The 15,051-nt window shown below is 30.9% G+C and overlaps 1 protein-coding gene across 1 annotated transcript; it reads right to left on the bottom strand.

Moving 5' to 3' along the window:
- Nucleotides 1-5,094: 5,094 nt before the first annotated feature.
- Nucleotides 5,095-13,034, bottom strand: LOC107456166 (techylectin-5A; the record flags this gene model as incomplete). Its single annotated transcript, XM_071186966.1, has 4 exons — nucleotides 5,095-5,381; nucleotides 6,722-6,898; nucleotides 10,366-10,599; nucleotides 12,896-13,034. Coding segments are annotated over 4 exons (807 nt in total), but the record flags the coding sequence as incomplete, so codon positions are not given.
- Nucleotides 13,035-15,051: the final 2,017 nt, after the last annotated feature.

Genomic DNA, 15,051 nt, shown 5'->3' on the forward strand with positions numbered 1-15,051 from the left:
GTTCAACTCCGTAGCCTTGTAATTTTGAACCAATCCAGAAGACAAGGAAACTCCTGGATCAGTACCCCCAGAGGTATTGATTTGTTATGGGAACATGGAGGACTTTGAGACTCGACAGATTTAACGTGCATCAGTCACCATTTACTACACGGGTAGTCTTCGACCGGAGGGGACCGAACCCACGAACTCTTGGACATGGGCCCGGCACCCCATCGACCAGGCTATCCCGGCCTAGTAGCGACAATTTATCAGAATTATTGTTGCACCGCACCTGTGGACCTACTACAAGGGGGAGTATTAGTTGATTATATAGTTGATTATGGCAGTAAATGAAAATCATTAGTCATAATTGGATGTTAATCTGTCAAACCATCGTTACTTTGGTTAGATAATGGGTTTGGTGTTTACCAATATCTTCTAGTGGTTCCATCATGGTGTTGTTCATCGCCTGTAAACTATTGAATTTTCTGAGTGTTATTGGAGTTAAAGAAGAAGCCAAGAGCATTTGACAACAAATATTGAAAACAACCTTAGAAAGTCTCACTTACAGCAAACTATCAAAACGCCAAGGCGCAAATAGTTCAAATGAATGTTGGGAATATATATATTTCGCTAATTAGAAACTTGCAATCAAAATATAAAAACATGGCGCGATCATTAGTTTGTCTCACGCAATAATAAAACCCACCAGTTTAATATACTCAAATTCACTAAGATATCGCCAGAAATAATTTTTCCTCTATGCTTTTAAATTTTGAAACATAAAATTATTCATTGAAGTTTATATGAGTAAAAAAGAACTTGTTTCTCATAGGAATCGAATGCAAGGGCAATCTTGGCTGGGGCAACTATCGGTTTAACTATATAAGTCATAAAACGTTGGTGATCTTAGTAAATGAAAATATAAAGTGACTGTCTTTTAAGTGTTTTTAGAGTTGTAGAAGAAGCCAAGTGCATGTGTCAACAACTATTGAAAACAGCTTCAGAAATCTTTATTTACGGCAAACTATTAAATTGCCAAAACGCAAACAATTCAAATGAGTGTTAGGAATATAGAGATTTTGCAAACTAGAAATTTTCGATCAAGATATAAAGGCATGATACGATCATTAGTTTCTCTCACGCAAAATTGAATAAACTGGCTTAATACACTCAAGCTCATTAAAATGTCGCCTAAAATAATTTATTCTCCATGCTTTTAAATTTTGAAACATAAAATTATTCATTAAAGTTTAATGGAGGAAGAAAGAACTCGTTTCTCATAGGGATAGAATGCAAGGAGGTGAAGAAGAAGCCAAGTGCACTTGTCAACAAATATTGATTACTACTTTAGAAAGCCTCGTTTTCAGTGGAATATCAGAACGCCCAGCCGAAAATAGTTTAAATGAGTTTCGGGAATTTATAGATTTCACTAACTACCCATATAGCATGATCCGTAAACTAAGCATAAATGCTTGGGAAATTGTTAAAGTCAATACGTTTTATACGTCAATTTTACGTAATATTGAAGAAATGATGTTACCATTGAGATATTTTGCAAAAAAAACTTTAGAATATTTTACGTAATATTAACGGAATGGATATTACCAACTACCCTTCAGTAACATTAATTTCATAAGTTTTACGAAAGATTGACAAAAGAAAATTTACTATTCGGATTTAGTAAAATTAATTTAGTGTATTATTGACGAAGCAAAATTACCGTTTAAATTTCGGCAAGAAAGTTTCGGTACATTTTACGTAATAATGTTGAAGTATATTTTATCATTTAGATTTTGGAGAAAAAGATTCCGCATATTTTACGTAATATTAACAAAATAAATTTACCATTTTATTTTGGTAAGGATATTTTTCGAATATTTTACGAAGGTTGACGAAGTGAATTTACTATTTAGATTTACTAAAAATGCGTCTGTATATTTTAAGCATTATTGTAGAAGCAAACTTTGAAATTTCGGTAAAAAGGTCTTCATACATTTTACGTAATAGTGTTGACGTATATTTTACCATCTAGTTTTGGAAGGAAAAGAAACAGCTTCCCTATATTTTGCATAATATTGACAAAATTAATCCCATTTTATTCTGGTAAGAATATTTTGGTACACTTTACGTAATATTGACGAAGTCAATATGCAATTTCCCATTTAAATTTGGATAAGAAGACTTTCGTACATTTTACTTAATAATGTTGATGCATATTTTACCATTTAGATTTCGTTGAAAAGACTTCCTTATATTATACATAAAATTAACAAAACAAATTTAACATTTTATTTCGGAAAAAATACTTTGTATATTTTAGTTTCTACGTACGAAGTGAATTTGCTGCTTGGACATGGTAAAAATGCTTCTGTGTGTTTTACATATTGATAACAAAGCATATTTACTATTTAAATTTATTTTCGTATATTTAACGTCATTATGTTGATGTATATTTTGTATTTATATTTTGGCAACAAGAAGCTTGCTAATTAAATATCAGGGTATAAAGATATAAAATATATAAAAATTTATGTAAAAATTGAGAATTTTCGGAAAAAAGACCTTACTTTGCTTATAACTATGCAAATCATAAAATGTTTGTGATCTTAGTAAAGGAAAATATGAAGTGAAAGTCTTTGAGTGTTATTAGAGTTAAAGAAGAAGTCAAGAGCATTTGACAATAAATATTGAAAACAACCTTGGAAAGTCTCACTTATAGCGTTTTGATAGTTTTATCAAAACGCCAAGGAGCAAACAGTTCGAATGAGTGTTGGAAATTAATAGATTTCGCTAATTAGAAACTTGCAATCAAAATATAAGAGCATAGCACTATCATTTGCTTATATGTGGTAAAATAGAATGAATATGTTTAATATACTCGAATTCACTAAAATGTAACCTAAAATAATTTGTCCTTCATTCTTTTAAATTTTAAAATATAAAATTATTCAATTAAAATTAAAAGAGTAAAGAAAACTTGTTTCTCATAGGAATAGAATACAATTGCATACCGTTTTTTTCTTTTAACTGATTATATGTTGAGAAAATTTGAAAGCTTTCTTTGAAAATTTGAAACTTAACATCCACATATTTCAGGACTATTATTCAAATTTAAAATTTTTAAAAGATAAAAAAAACTCAAAACACTCACTGCAAAGCTAGAGAGCAAACACTGAATTATGGATCTTGCCTAATGAATGTTAAGTGACATTTTTGAAAAATTTAAGACCACTTGGGGAAAGATCTGAATTCAATGTTATGCAATCTTCTCCTCTCAAATTTTTCCATACATTAGTGTTGTTGTTGCTTATCTTCTCTGTCTGACAGAGTCAGACAAGATCCACGAGTTCATTGTCTGAAAGGTAGTCGGAGACTAGGAGAGGATTGCTAAAGAGATCCTCATTAGAGAGTCCCATGCAATCCAAGAGGTGCTCAGGAGAAGCCTAGGCACTTGGTGCAGGTGACAAAGCCATACATTAGTGGATGAGAGTAGTGAGTGACAATATTTGAATTTCGGTGACCTTCAAAATCATTTTGAAACATACTGCTGACGAGTAACTTCAGAAAACACCTCTTTGGCTACAGATTAAAAGGATTGCGAATGCTGTGACTCAGACAGTTTAAGAGGCATGTACCCTCGCCATCACGGAATACTTAATGAAATTATATTAGGTGAATATTAGGTGAAATATTTAATTTGTGTTTTCTCGATATTTTCATGTACTTAAAGAACTTCTGATGATATAGTATTATTATACAGCACAATACCTTTTTTAAAAAAAGTAGAAATCAAAGAAGTCGCTTTATTTGATTAGAAGAAATAGCGCTTATTATTTTTAAAACTTCTATGCATTTTTTCTCAAAATTTTAAAGAAATAAAATAATGAATTGTGCAGTTTTGAGTAATATAATACTGTACGTTTCTCAGATTTTGTTTTCTTAAAAGATAATTTTAATAAAGCTTAAGCTAATAAAAACCGAATAGGATGAAGCATAAAAATTCTTTTATCGTTAATTGTATGAAAATAAAGGAGCTTTTTAAAAGTCCAAAAGCAGATAACTGTGTACTATCAAAATCTGTTGACTCCAGAATTGTCTTGGCGTAATTTTGTCTCAAAAAATAAATAGAGAATTTAAAATACCTCACACTTTATATCTCAAATTGAAGCTGGTGATGGTCTTGCATTATACACGTATCGGAAGATACTCAGTTTATCATCAGTTTATTTGTGAATATTAAAAAAGTCCGTCAGATTATTTGTGAATATTAAATAAAATGTATTAAAGGCATGTTAAAAATTTCCCTCCCCATCTCCAACTATTTGACAGTACACAGTTGAGAAGAGAAAAAGACATCTTAAGGCTGTTTTTGAAGGCTCCGTCGCAATATTAAATGATATTTCTTACGATAATATGCTATTCTTATAATTGCTATGAGCTTGTAACTGTTACTCATGACTGTTTAACTTATCTATAGTAACTGTTACTCAAATTTAACTTATCTATAGCCGACGCTGTCTACGCATATTTTGAAAATGACGCAAAACGTCAATATGGAGAAAAGCCACAGCTTTATGAAAAAAAGCGCTTGCGTTCTAATTTTAAATATTTAAAAACTTACTTCAATGCTTCATTACTTGGGGTCATAAAAATTTGCAAAAACTGAGAATAAAGCAGTGATTTTGATAATTTTCATCTAGGTGGAAAAAATATAGCTAATTTGACAATTTTTAAAAAAATTTAATAACTTTTAAAATATTTAAGTTATTTGTCTGTTCTATAGCCCAGATAACTCTTCACGGCGAGATTATATGTATACAGTTTAATTATCGCAGAGCTTCATGTAAAAGGCACTTAAATTTAGGCTTTTTTATTTTTCTTGGTGACAAAGTTTCGAAAAATAGCGCTAAGTGTGCGCGTGAGGCTTACAATTTTGCCAATTGTAAATAAGAAACAAAACCAGAACATAATTTTCCTTTCCTACTGTCAACGCATAAATTTCGAGAAGATTTTTACTCAAGCTTATTAAATTGCCACTTGAAATTTTCATCTATTCTGCTCTAGCAATAAAAGTTGGTGTAGTATCTTAAATATAACTTACAATACACACACTTTTTACAGTATACACTGTAAACACTTTATTTAAAAATCAATTGGTCGAATTTTCATTTCAACATTAGACAAGGAGACTGTATAACCTTTCCAGGTCTTCCATGTTATCATGTCATATCTATATTGGTTATGAGTGCCTTTTAAATACAAACCATTCAAATTAGCGCTGTGGCATGAGTTATACCACCAACCTCCCTTCCACCACTCTGCGCAGTTTTTCACATCTCGATCGTTGTCTCTATCTTTCGTTGAGAAACTCATACCATTATGATATGTCATAGAATCACCTGTTTTAAAAAGTATTTAGAATCAGTAAAACAAAATTATCCACTAAAAACTCCACTACAAAAATAATCAAATCTGATAACACCGCTATAACCTTGAATACGATGTTCACACAAATATGAGTACTATAATGAATTTTTCAGATAGTGCAAGTGAATCATTACTCAGGCAATGAAGAACCATGAGTAAACTGTTTTTGCCAATATAATGCTGCCACCAGTATTTCAAATGTTGTCATCTAGTCGTGGTGCCATCCACTGTGGTAACGAAGATAAGTCATTTTAAATATGGTAGTGAAGATAAGTCACTTCGAAGATTACGACTGGTGTGCTAGCTACTACCATGGTTACGAAGATAGGTCGCTTAGAATACGTGATTGAGGTTAACAGTTTTGAATTTGTTGAGGTTCTGAGAGTCATATCATTTGATTGTTTTTTAGCCAGTATAAAATATTTTCTTTTTGTTTCCATAACAACAGGCAATTTCTCGTTTCACGAGTTCTCGTCAAAGCCAGACAGTACACATATTCTATTGTTCCCGTAAACAGATTGTGATTATTAAACTGCACATAAAATAACGTGAGATGTTTAGAACTTCACAACATGTTACGTGGCGTACAAGGCGGGTTTTTTAAATAAAAGGGTATTTGCTCAGTAGAGTAGTGGTTTAAATTTCAAAAAAATAAAAGTATTTAAAATCACCTGGCACTCTAAGAAGAATATAGAATTACAAGAAAATCATAATGGTAGTCATATTGTGACATATTGGAAATTAAAAATTAATTTTGTCTCCTGTTAATTAAGGAGTTGTTTTTCATTATGCAAATATGAGAAATGTTTAATCATTTATCAAACTTACTGTTCATGCGTCAAGTTTCACTTACGAATTTAAATCATTTACTTTTGAAGAAAATGAAACTGCAGTTCTGATTTACACTAAACAAATTTTTTTTACATTCCATCCAGTATATCATACCTCCATTATTCTGCGTATACTTTGTACTTTTATCAACTGTATTATAACTATTTTATTAAATCATAATACTCCAGAAACTTTTTATCATTTCAAGTAACCTAATGTGATATAAAGGATTATTGCATTACTGTCATTCTTTTTAATCACACTTTTTTGCTTTGTAGATCTGAACAAAAGTACCAATAAAATCCTGTTACCTCAAATAATCCTGAATTTAATCGTCTATTTTTAAAAATAAATAAAACAACAAATTCTCGAAGAATTTTTTCTAAATTTACAATTTAAAACTGTTTAGATAGAAAAAATACAAAAATTAAAAATAATAAACTGGGAAAATACCTTCAACCACTTAACTAAAAATACCAACCTGCAGTTCCACTGAAACCTGATATATGCAGTTTATATTTATACTCTTCATTGTCAATCCAGAAACTGTTGTAATGTGCATAAGCAGTCTCACGGTCTGTTCCTAGATCAAAACGTACAGCATACTTTCTTTGGTTTGTCAAAACATGGATAACATCGTTTCCTATGGGAAAAAATTCTTTTTAATGAAAACAACTGTAAAGAAATAATGATTTTGTAATTTCTTTTTTTTTTTTAGTTATATTTATTTATTTGTTCGTTTTATGATGAATTTTCCGTAATTACCGTCAATAATACGCGTATGTACATGTTTTTTTAGAATTTAAGCCTAGCTCGCCATCCATTGGCCTTTTATGATTCAAGAGGTGCACCTTTCGTTTTAACACGAAAGCACCGCAAGGGTGAATGTATGACTTAATTCAGAACCCCATGGATAGATGGCAGTATCAGTCATTCGTGAGGCCACTTCCTAAATTTAAACATAGATCTGAAAGGTAAGGAAATTCTCCATATCCCTGTACCCTTGGTACTTCTCAGCGACCAACCACTGGACTGGCGAAGATTTTAAGAACGCATATATCACATGTACTCGGTGGCTCTGAGTGCTGTCAACAGGCCGATTTCGAGTCTATCATCTAACCACTAGGTTAACACGGTCTCAAAATTTTTTATTGAGGATGATTATAATAGAGAAGAGTTAGAAAATTATTCAGACTCCCAGAACCTCTTAGTTCAAGGTTTAACAATTACAAGGTTGGCTGCTTTAGTGATTTTAATAAGTTTAATGCAAACACATTTGATTGATTGCTCGCAAGAAATGGAAAGGGGGTTAATATTGTTTCATAACTCAAAATTTTGCGCAAAAAGAACAGATGTAAATTGTGCTTAATTCAATTGAAATATTACAACACAAGAATTTTTTCATCAATATTGTATGAACCTGTTCAATGTTTTCAGTTTTCATAAGTTCAACATAAGAAGTTAAAAGTTTCAACATAAAAAGAAATTAATTTAATCAAACTGACGAACACTATCAAATTGGATAAAGGAAATTNTTTAATTGCTCAAAATCTATCATATATATATATATATTGAATTCACAGCTGTTTTATTGCATAAAAAGTAGGAAAGTAACTCTAACAGTATGTAAAAGTACGTTATTAGGAGTAGTAAATTCGTTGAGTTGTAGTAGTTGAGTTTCTTATCTTATTCGAACCCAACCGACTCTTAATATTCGAAAGGAATCCAAACAACTCGTTATATTCACAAGGAAAGAAATGCGCAATTCATATTTTGTCAACTATCATTTGATATTTGTTATAACTCCAAGACAAAATGTGTTTAATCATTTTATATTTTTTCAACCCTATTTTAGACGTCCAATATTGATAGATTTCAACAGTAACTAGATGACTGTGTGTTACTCTATTAATGAATATACCAAGATGTGTATAATATTTGCTAAATTTAGCTGTGCGAACATGTAACAACAGGCAATTATGCAAAATTTCAGAGGCTACGCAAAAAATACAGTCCCGACGCGAGCCCTGAGGTGTGTAGTTCTGATGCGAAGAAAAGAAAAATGGTGCGTGAGCAGATTTACGTGAGCAAAAATTACAAAAACAATTTTAATACTTTAAAAAAATTCTTCAGTCTTCGTTATTAATACATAGCTTTCAGCTATTAATATCGAAGTTGAATAAGTATTAATAACTGAATTCGTTAATAATAGCTAAATTGGAATAATTCTGTCTGTCAAGTTACATTTCTGCTTTTACTTGATGTAGGTGTTTAATGTGTCCGAACTAAAATCCTTGATTATTTACAAATAAACGTTCTTGTTTTGAAAGTTTCCGTTTTGTCTATCCATAGTTAGAATAATTATGAATGTGAACATTAATTGATGTATAAATAGATTGAGAATTCATATCTTAAATAGGAACCCGCTTTTAGTAAAAAGGGTCCCAGAAATGTGGAAATCTTGGGTTCTAAGGACCCATATTTTCTGAAGTATAGCGGAATTACTAATATTCACCATTTTCATCTCCAAGTTACCGAAACAATCAAAATTCTAAAACTTACTTCAAAAATAATATTACTTTAATGACAAACCAGCCTACATAATTCCTAGAACTTAAAAACAAATTGTATCATCAATTGTATAACTCCTTCAAATTGAATAATCATTAATTTATTTTTACTCCGCAACTTTGGCATACGAGCGAAAATCATTGTATTTATAAATATTTCCCCTACCTCGGCCTGCCTAAATCAGTTAAACAAAATTCGAATTTCCACAGCAGTTTTATTAAGTTTTATTTATTTTCTTTTAAAAAAAGTTATTTTTTAATTCTCTGCGTCAACATGTATCAAATTCAAAATAATAAAGAATAAAAAACAAATAAAAATTAAAAAAAAGAAAAACTACAATAAATAAAAAAATAAGAAGAAAATAATAAACAACTGCGACATAGACCTTGGCAATAATTTCTTACGAATCATAACCGATGCTTTAATTCCTTAGTTTTCCATAGCGAAAAGGAAACTAGCATTTTGCGAAATTTGCTTCTATAATTTTATTACGAAGCAATGGGTATTATGTGAGCCATCTCCTGATTTAATTACCCTTTCATTGGCGAAAACATGTGACTAGTTTTTATAGCTACAAAAAATTAAATAGAAATTTGACGAAAAAAAATTCTAGTTGAAAATTACATATGGCAACCTAGCAATTTTATCATGACAGCAAAGCTTTAGTTTAAATGTTATTTTAATTTAGAGATTACGAAGAATAATGGGTACTATGGCGGTAAAGTACCCATATTTATTTCGCCGGTGAAAGGGATGTGTACACTGAGTAAAAAAAAGCAAGGTCAAAACTACCCGAATGGAGTAAAATTTACCGTAGATCTGGCTCTATGGGAGCACTAAAAAGCACGGTAATTTTTATGGAAACTCTTTGGTAATGATTTTGATATAATTAACAATGAAATATTGTTTTATAATAGGTGTTAAAATTTGGTAAAATGGGAACTAACAATATGGTCCGAGTAATATGGCAATTTTATCATACCTTTAGAGAGTTTCATAAAAACCATTTATTCGGTTGAATTTACTGTTCAATTTTGTATTTTTTACTAATTGTGTGGTAATAGAACTTTAATTTTGAAAACCAAAAATTCCGATAAACTGTTACCATATGAATAGAAACTGTTATCATACAAATGTTTGAAGTACCGTATATTTTTTTTACCAGCATTGGCCTTACAATACAGTTCAGTAATTTCACCAGGTTTTTTTTTCTCCGTTTACACAAAAATACTTTAAGTTCAAAATTTCATAAGAATAATTTAAGTTCAACATCATACAAAAAATATTTTGACTTGGAAGATGGGAAACACGAACGTGAGTAAACATAATTCTATTTATCACACACGTTTTTAGTGACTAATTAAATTAAGAAGATCTGTTTAAAAGATCTGTTTTTTGTCAAGAAACAAAACTTAGTACAAAGAGAGAATCGTTGTAACGGGTGTTGCTGAACGATAGCGAACAGTTGCCTCTGCCACTTAGCATAATACTATAATTAAAACTACAATTCAACAGAAAAAGTTAAACTTTCTCGAACATTATTTTTCGTCAAACTTTTAAAAAGTTGAATATGGGAAGATCTTGTGAACCTGCTTTTTGTCATAACTGCCCATATAAAAAGTATAGGTCTTACCGTCCAACCTCCACCATCTGTTACCATATCGCAATAAACTTTAACAGAGGAAGTTCCTAAGATTCTGCTCTTTGGATAAATGTCATACACTCCACTTTTCTGGAAACCTAGTCTATATATCTCAGCACAATCCACGGGTCTTTGATAAAGGTAACCTATTAAAATAGCACACTTATAAATCAAGGGTTTAGTGTCAAAGTTTTTTTCCTTTACAAAAATTTTTAACGACAAAAAAATTTTTTACAAATCAAATTTCAACTAATCGGGTATTTGCATCTCGAGAAGAAGAATACCGCTAAAATCCACATGGTTGTGCCTAATCACGTGGTTTTTAAATAGTGTGCTAGAGTAATTGGGCTTGTTTTATTATCACACTGAATGATATTTCGGGATAGATTTAATTTGGTTTGGAGTCAAACAACGTGACGCGTGTTTGTCGAGCTTAGTTGGCTGCTGAATTATAGAATAAAGAAATGACACGATCTCCCCATGATTGGCTTCGTTTGCAAGGATCCAATTCCAAGTCATTAGCATCTTATGATAAATTTTTGTTTTTCATGTCATCCTTGTTTTATAATATCAATATGTGGTTGTATTAAAGGTGTTTTCCATTGTTTAATTGCTCAAAATCTATCATACAACCTAAGCTGTATTATAGATTTTGAGAAAAGTGGCTTGACAACTGTTTTCTTTCCATCGCTAGAGCTATCAACTCTAAAATAGAATAATAAAAAAAAATTGATAAAGATATTAATTTTTGAAAAACAGATTTTTGCAATAAGTAATTTATCGTACAAAAATGACAGATTTACGACGATCTCAATTTTGAATCTTTTGTCACTTACAATGTTTTTTCAATTGCACGGTAGTTTTGTAACGGCCATCTTAATATAATTAGCAATTTTAACCAATAATATTGTAAATAACTTTTAAATATAAAAAAATGTAAATATTTTTTATATCCTTTTCAAAACTAAATTGAAAATTATACTCAGATGAAAAAGGCGTTTTACTTCCTCCCTGTTAACCCACTGAGAAATTTATGTCCCATATTTCCTTATTTATCGAGAATTATTAATATTTTTGAACACTTTTTGTTTCATTTTATTAATTTTGTTTTATTAATTTTATTTTATTTATTTTAGTTTAATCATTTCATTTTAAAATGTCATGCTTGAAAATGTTAAGCAAACATGCACTTAAAAATTTTTAAAATTCTAAAAACACTTGCAATTTTAAAATTTAAAATTAGGTTACTAAGTACAATAGAAAAAATTATGGTTTAAATTAAGCAAAAAAAATATTCTAATCCTTTATTAGTGTCTTAATAAATAAGTAAATTTCAAACATATATTTCTTCGTAGGTTAACAAGGATGAAACCTTTATCTGTTTAAAAAGGGTCAATAAACGAGAGAAAACGTTTTTGTCTAATCAACCGTTCCACAACTGAAAAAGTCATTCTGAGAAAACAAAGAGGAATTAAAAGTTAAATTTTGAAGACACCTCCAAGTTTTCTCGGGAAATCAAACTGCCTTTGGTGTTTTCATCCCACTTTTCTCATTTATTATAGAACAGTTTTCGATGCTGTTTTCGTTTCTTCCTTGCTTAAATTTCAATTCGCCAATCCTAATATGTATACTTTTTTAACTTTATTTCTGAAATGAAAAAATGCATATTAAAAGAATATGTTGACTGAAAAGCAGCATCAGTTCATTTAAAGTGTTAAGGAACATAATGGCTCATGATTATGATACTGATCACTTAAGTGAACGAGCCCAATCTATAACAGAAAAAAAATATTTCCAAAATATCATACTTTCCTGGTTTTTCATGTTTTTTCAATGAGTGACGAATTTTGTTGAATTAACCGTCTTTAACTTTAGCATAAAACGAGCTACTTTTATACCAAACAAAAACTTGATTTGTTAACTTTGACAATATTATTCCCGCATAATTTTGTTTATATTTTTTTTCTGTTTAAAATTTAAATCATTCTGAAAACAAGATAGTGTCTGGTTTAATAAAAGGAAAACTGTTTTTTTTAATTAAGGATACTTGAAGAAAATTTAATTTGTTAAGTTCGAAACAATTATTCAAACAAACTAAACACTTTTTATTTATTCATTGAAGATAAATACATAGAAAACAATCTGAAATAAATGCTTAATAAAAGTTTTAGGTTTTTATGTTTTTTGCATTTTTAATGACTTTGAATCATAATATCGTCCTGGTTTGCTTAAACCTTATGATGGTGCTAAATTGAGCAACATTATTACTTCTTACACTTTATTGCACATGTTACTATGGTTTAAATTATTAAAAAAAAGTATTTTTCAATTTCATGTCTTTTTATGTTTGAAGCAAATGTGAACCATATTATGATTTAAGGTAGATACGTTAAGGTTCAAAATTGAATTGTGTTTTCTGTGACTGAGTCATTGAATACTTACATTCTCGGTGATAATTGCTTAGAACAGTAGCATTTTCCAGTTGTGGTTTTCTATCTTCATCTAAGTCGCCCGCTTCAGATCCATAACTCAAAGATAAGACAATTGAAACAAGGAAAACAGCATACCTATATTTTGTAAATTATTTTGATTTAACATTTTCAGTATTGAAATACGCCCGAATAAAAAAAAGCTTTAATTTGTTACCTGAACTAAAGCAATTTCATTTTATTTTATAACATAAATATGCTGAACAGCAGACCCTTTTTTATGGGTTTATGACTACTAATGTTCAACTACGTAGCCTTGTAATTTTGAAACCAATCCAGAAGATAAGGGAACTCCTGGATCAAGTATTGTGAGAATTTTGCCTTCATGGAGGACTTTTTGATGGAACTAACTCGCATTTGCGTTACATGGAGAGGAAGACTTCGAGAACTACAAACAGTTAGCCTGACGGCAAGGGGACTCCAACCCATGATCTGCCTATCACTGAGGATATTTCACGTCAGCACTGTTATTGGTGCAAACCGGATGCGGAATTCGTATCGACCAGCCATCGCTGGGATTTGAACCCGGTTCACCTTATTAGAAAACGAACGCTTTGTCCCCTTAGCCATCGGGGCTGCTATATCATTTTGTAGTTCTTTTACATACTTTTATGGTCAAATCTAAGAAGGGCAGCCATGTAAAAACAGAACTAAACAGCAATGGACCACATTAGCAACTTTGTGGTTTCGTATCCATATTTCCATCTGCAGTGTAAATAAAATATATAGTCAAAACATTCAAGTCTATGCAGTTCCTTCTTTTGCGTACTGGATAAGAGTATAGTGAAAAGTGTTATCATTGGAATAGGAAGCAGTTAAGAAAGAGCAGAAAAGTGTGTTTGGTTAGCAATTGAGAGTACTAAAATAAGCTGTTGAGAGTCCTAAAACAAATGAAAATTGAAGTTGTATCTTGTGAACCCTGCTTGTGACTGACAGGTGTGCGCGAGTGGTAAAAGAGATTCCGCGAAGAACAAATAACACTGCTTGGAAATGAGCCATTATGCCTGATGACATTGATCTGATTGGGAAAAACCGAGAAAAGTGAAGAAATTCGTGTTCAGATCGTCATAAGTTCTGCATCCCTGCATGCTATTATTGAAGACAGCCTGCAGGTTCGAATTATTTGCGTACTGTGGGTTCCACATTAACCGACGGAGGGACAAAAGATTGATATATTTCTGATAAAAGTTCATATCTTAGTGTTACCAAAGGAAGAGTTTGTGTTTTGGTCACGTAACGTTACAAGGGACGAAATATGGTGCCGCAATTTTGCGCCCAAATCAAACGGCAACGATAACAAGGGAAACTCTTCAATTCAAGGCAGCTCCATAAAAATCCTTAGAAGTCATGATGATCCTATTCTTTGATTGCAGAGACCCTCTATTCCTCGACCTCCTAGAACGTGGAGTCTTGATGAATGCGAAACTTTAATGCCGACACGTGGGACACGTCATCAAATCAAAACGTCCTTGCTGTCGTACCAAATGCTTCCATCTCCTTTCTAATAACCTAGTGAGAGATAAATTTCTGAGATTTGACTTGGAAACACTTCAACATCCACCGTACATTCCAGATCTCTTCCCATGTGAGTTTAAGATTTTTGGAGACCTGAAGATGGTGATCATTTAGATGGTGAAGTTCAGGAATAGGTGAGATAGTGGATCTCTCAGAAACATACCTCTTTTTATAAGACTGGAAATGATCTTCTCATTGAATGGAAGGTTAAAGCTTTTTGGCAATTATCAAGCTTTTAAATAATAATAATAATAAAACTCCCTTATCATTTTGTAACACGTTTGTGATTTTCATTTGACTACCCCTCTTAATAAAATAACAAAAATACTTGATTTTTAACTTGACTAGATACACCAGTCACAATCAAACTAATCTATTATTAAGCAATTTTAGCAGCATAGTTATAAATAGCTTTACAGTAATAACATTTTTATTAAACAGCATAGTGAAATTATTAAGTAGTTAACTGTAGTTAACTGCTCAAAGCATTTATTAAGCTTCATTTTTGAAAACTTGAAATTTTCTAAATGTACTGAAAATAAATAGTTTACCCACATTTTGAAAGCAGATACAAAAATTGGGATTTCGTTATTG

Source organism: Parasteatoda tepidariorum, chromosome 10, assembly GCF_043381705.1.
Source record: "Parasteatoda tepidariorum isolate YZ-2023 chromosome 10, CAS_Ptep_4.0, whole genome shotgun sequence".
Lineage (NCBI taxonomy): Eukaryota > Metazoa > Arthropoda > Arachnida > Araneae > Theridiidae > Parasteatoda > Parasteatoda tepidariorum.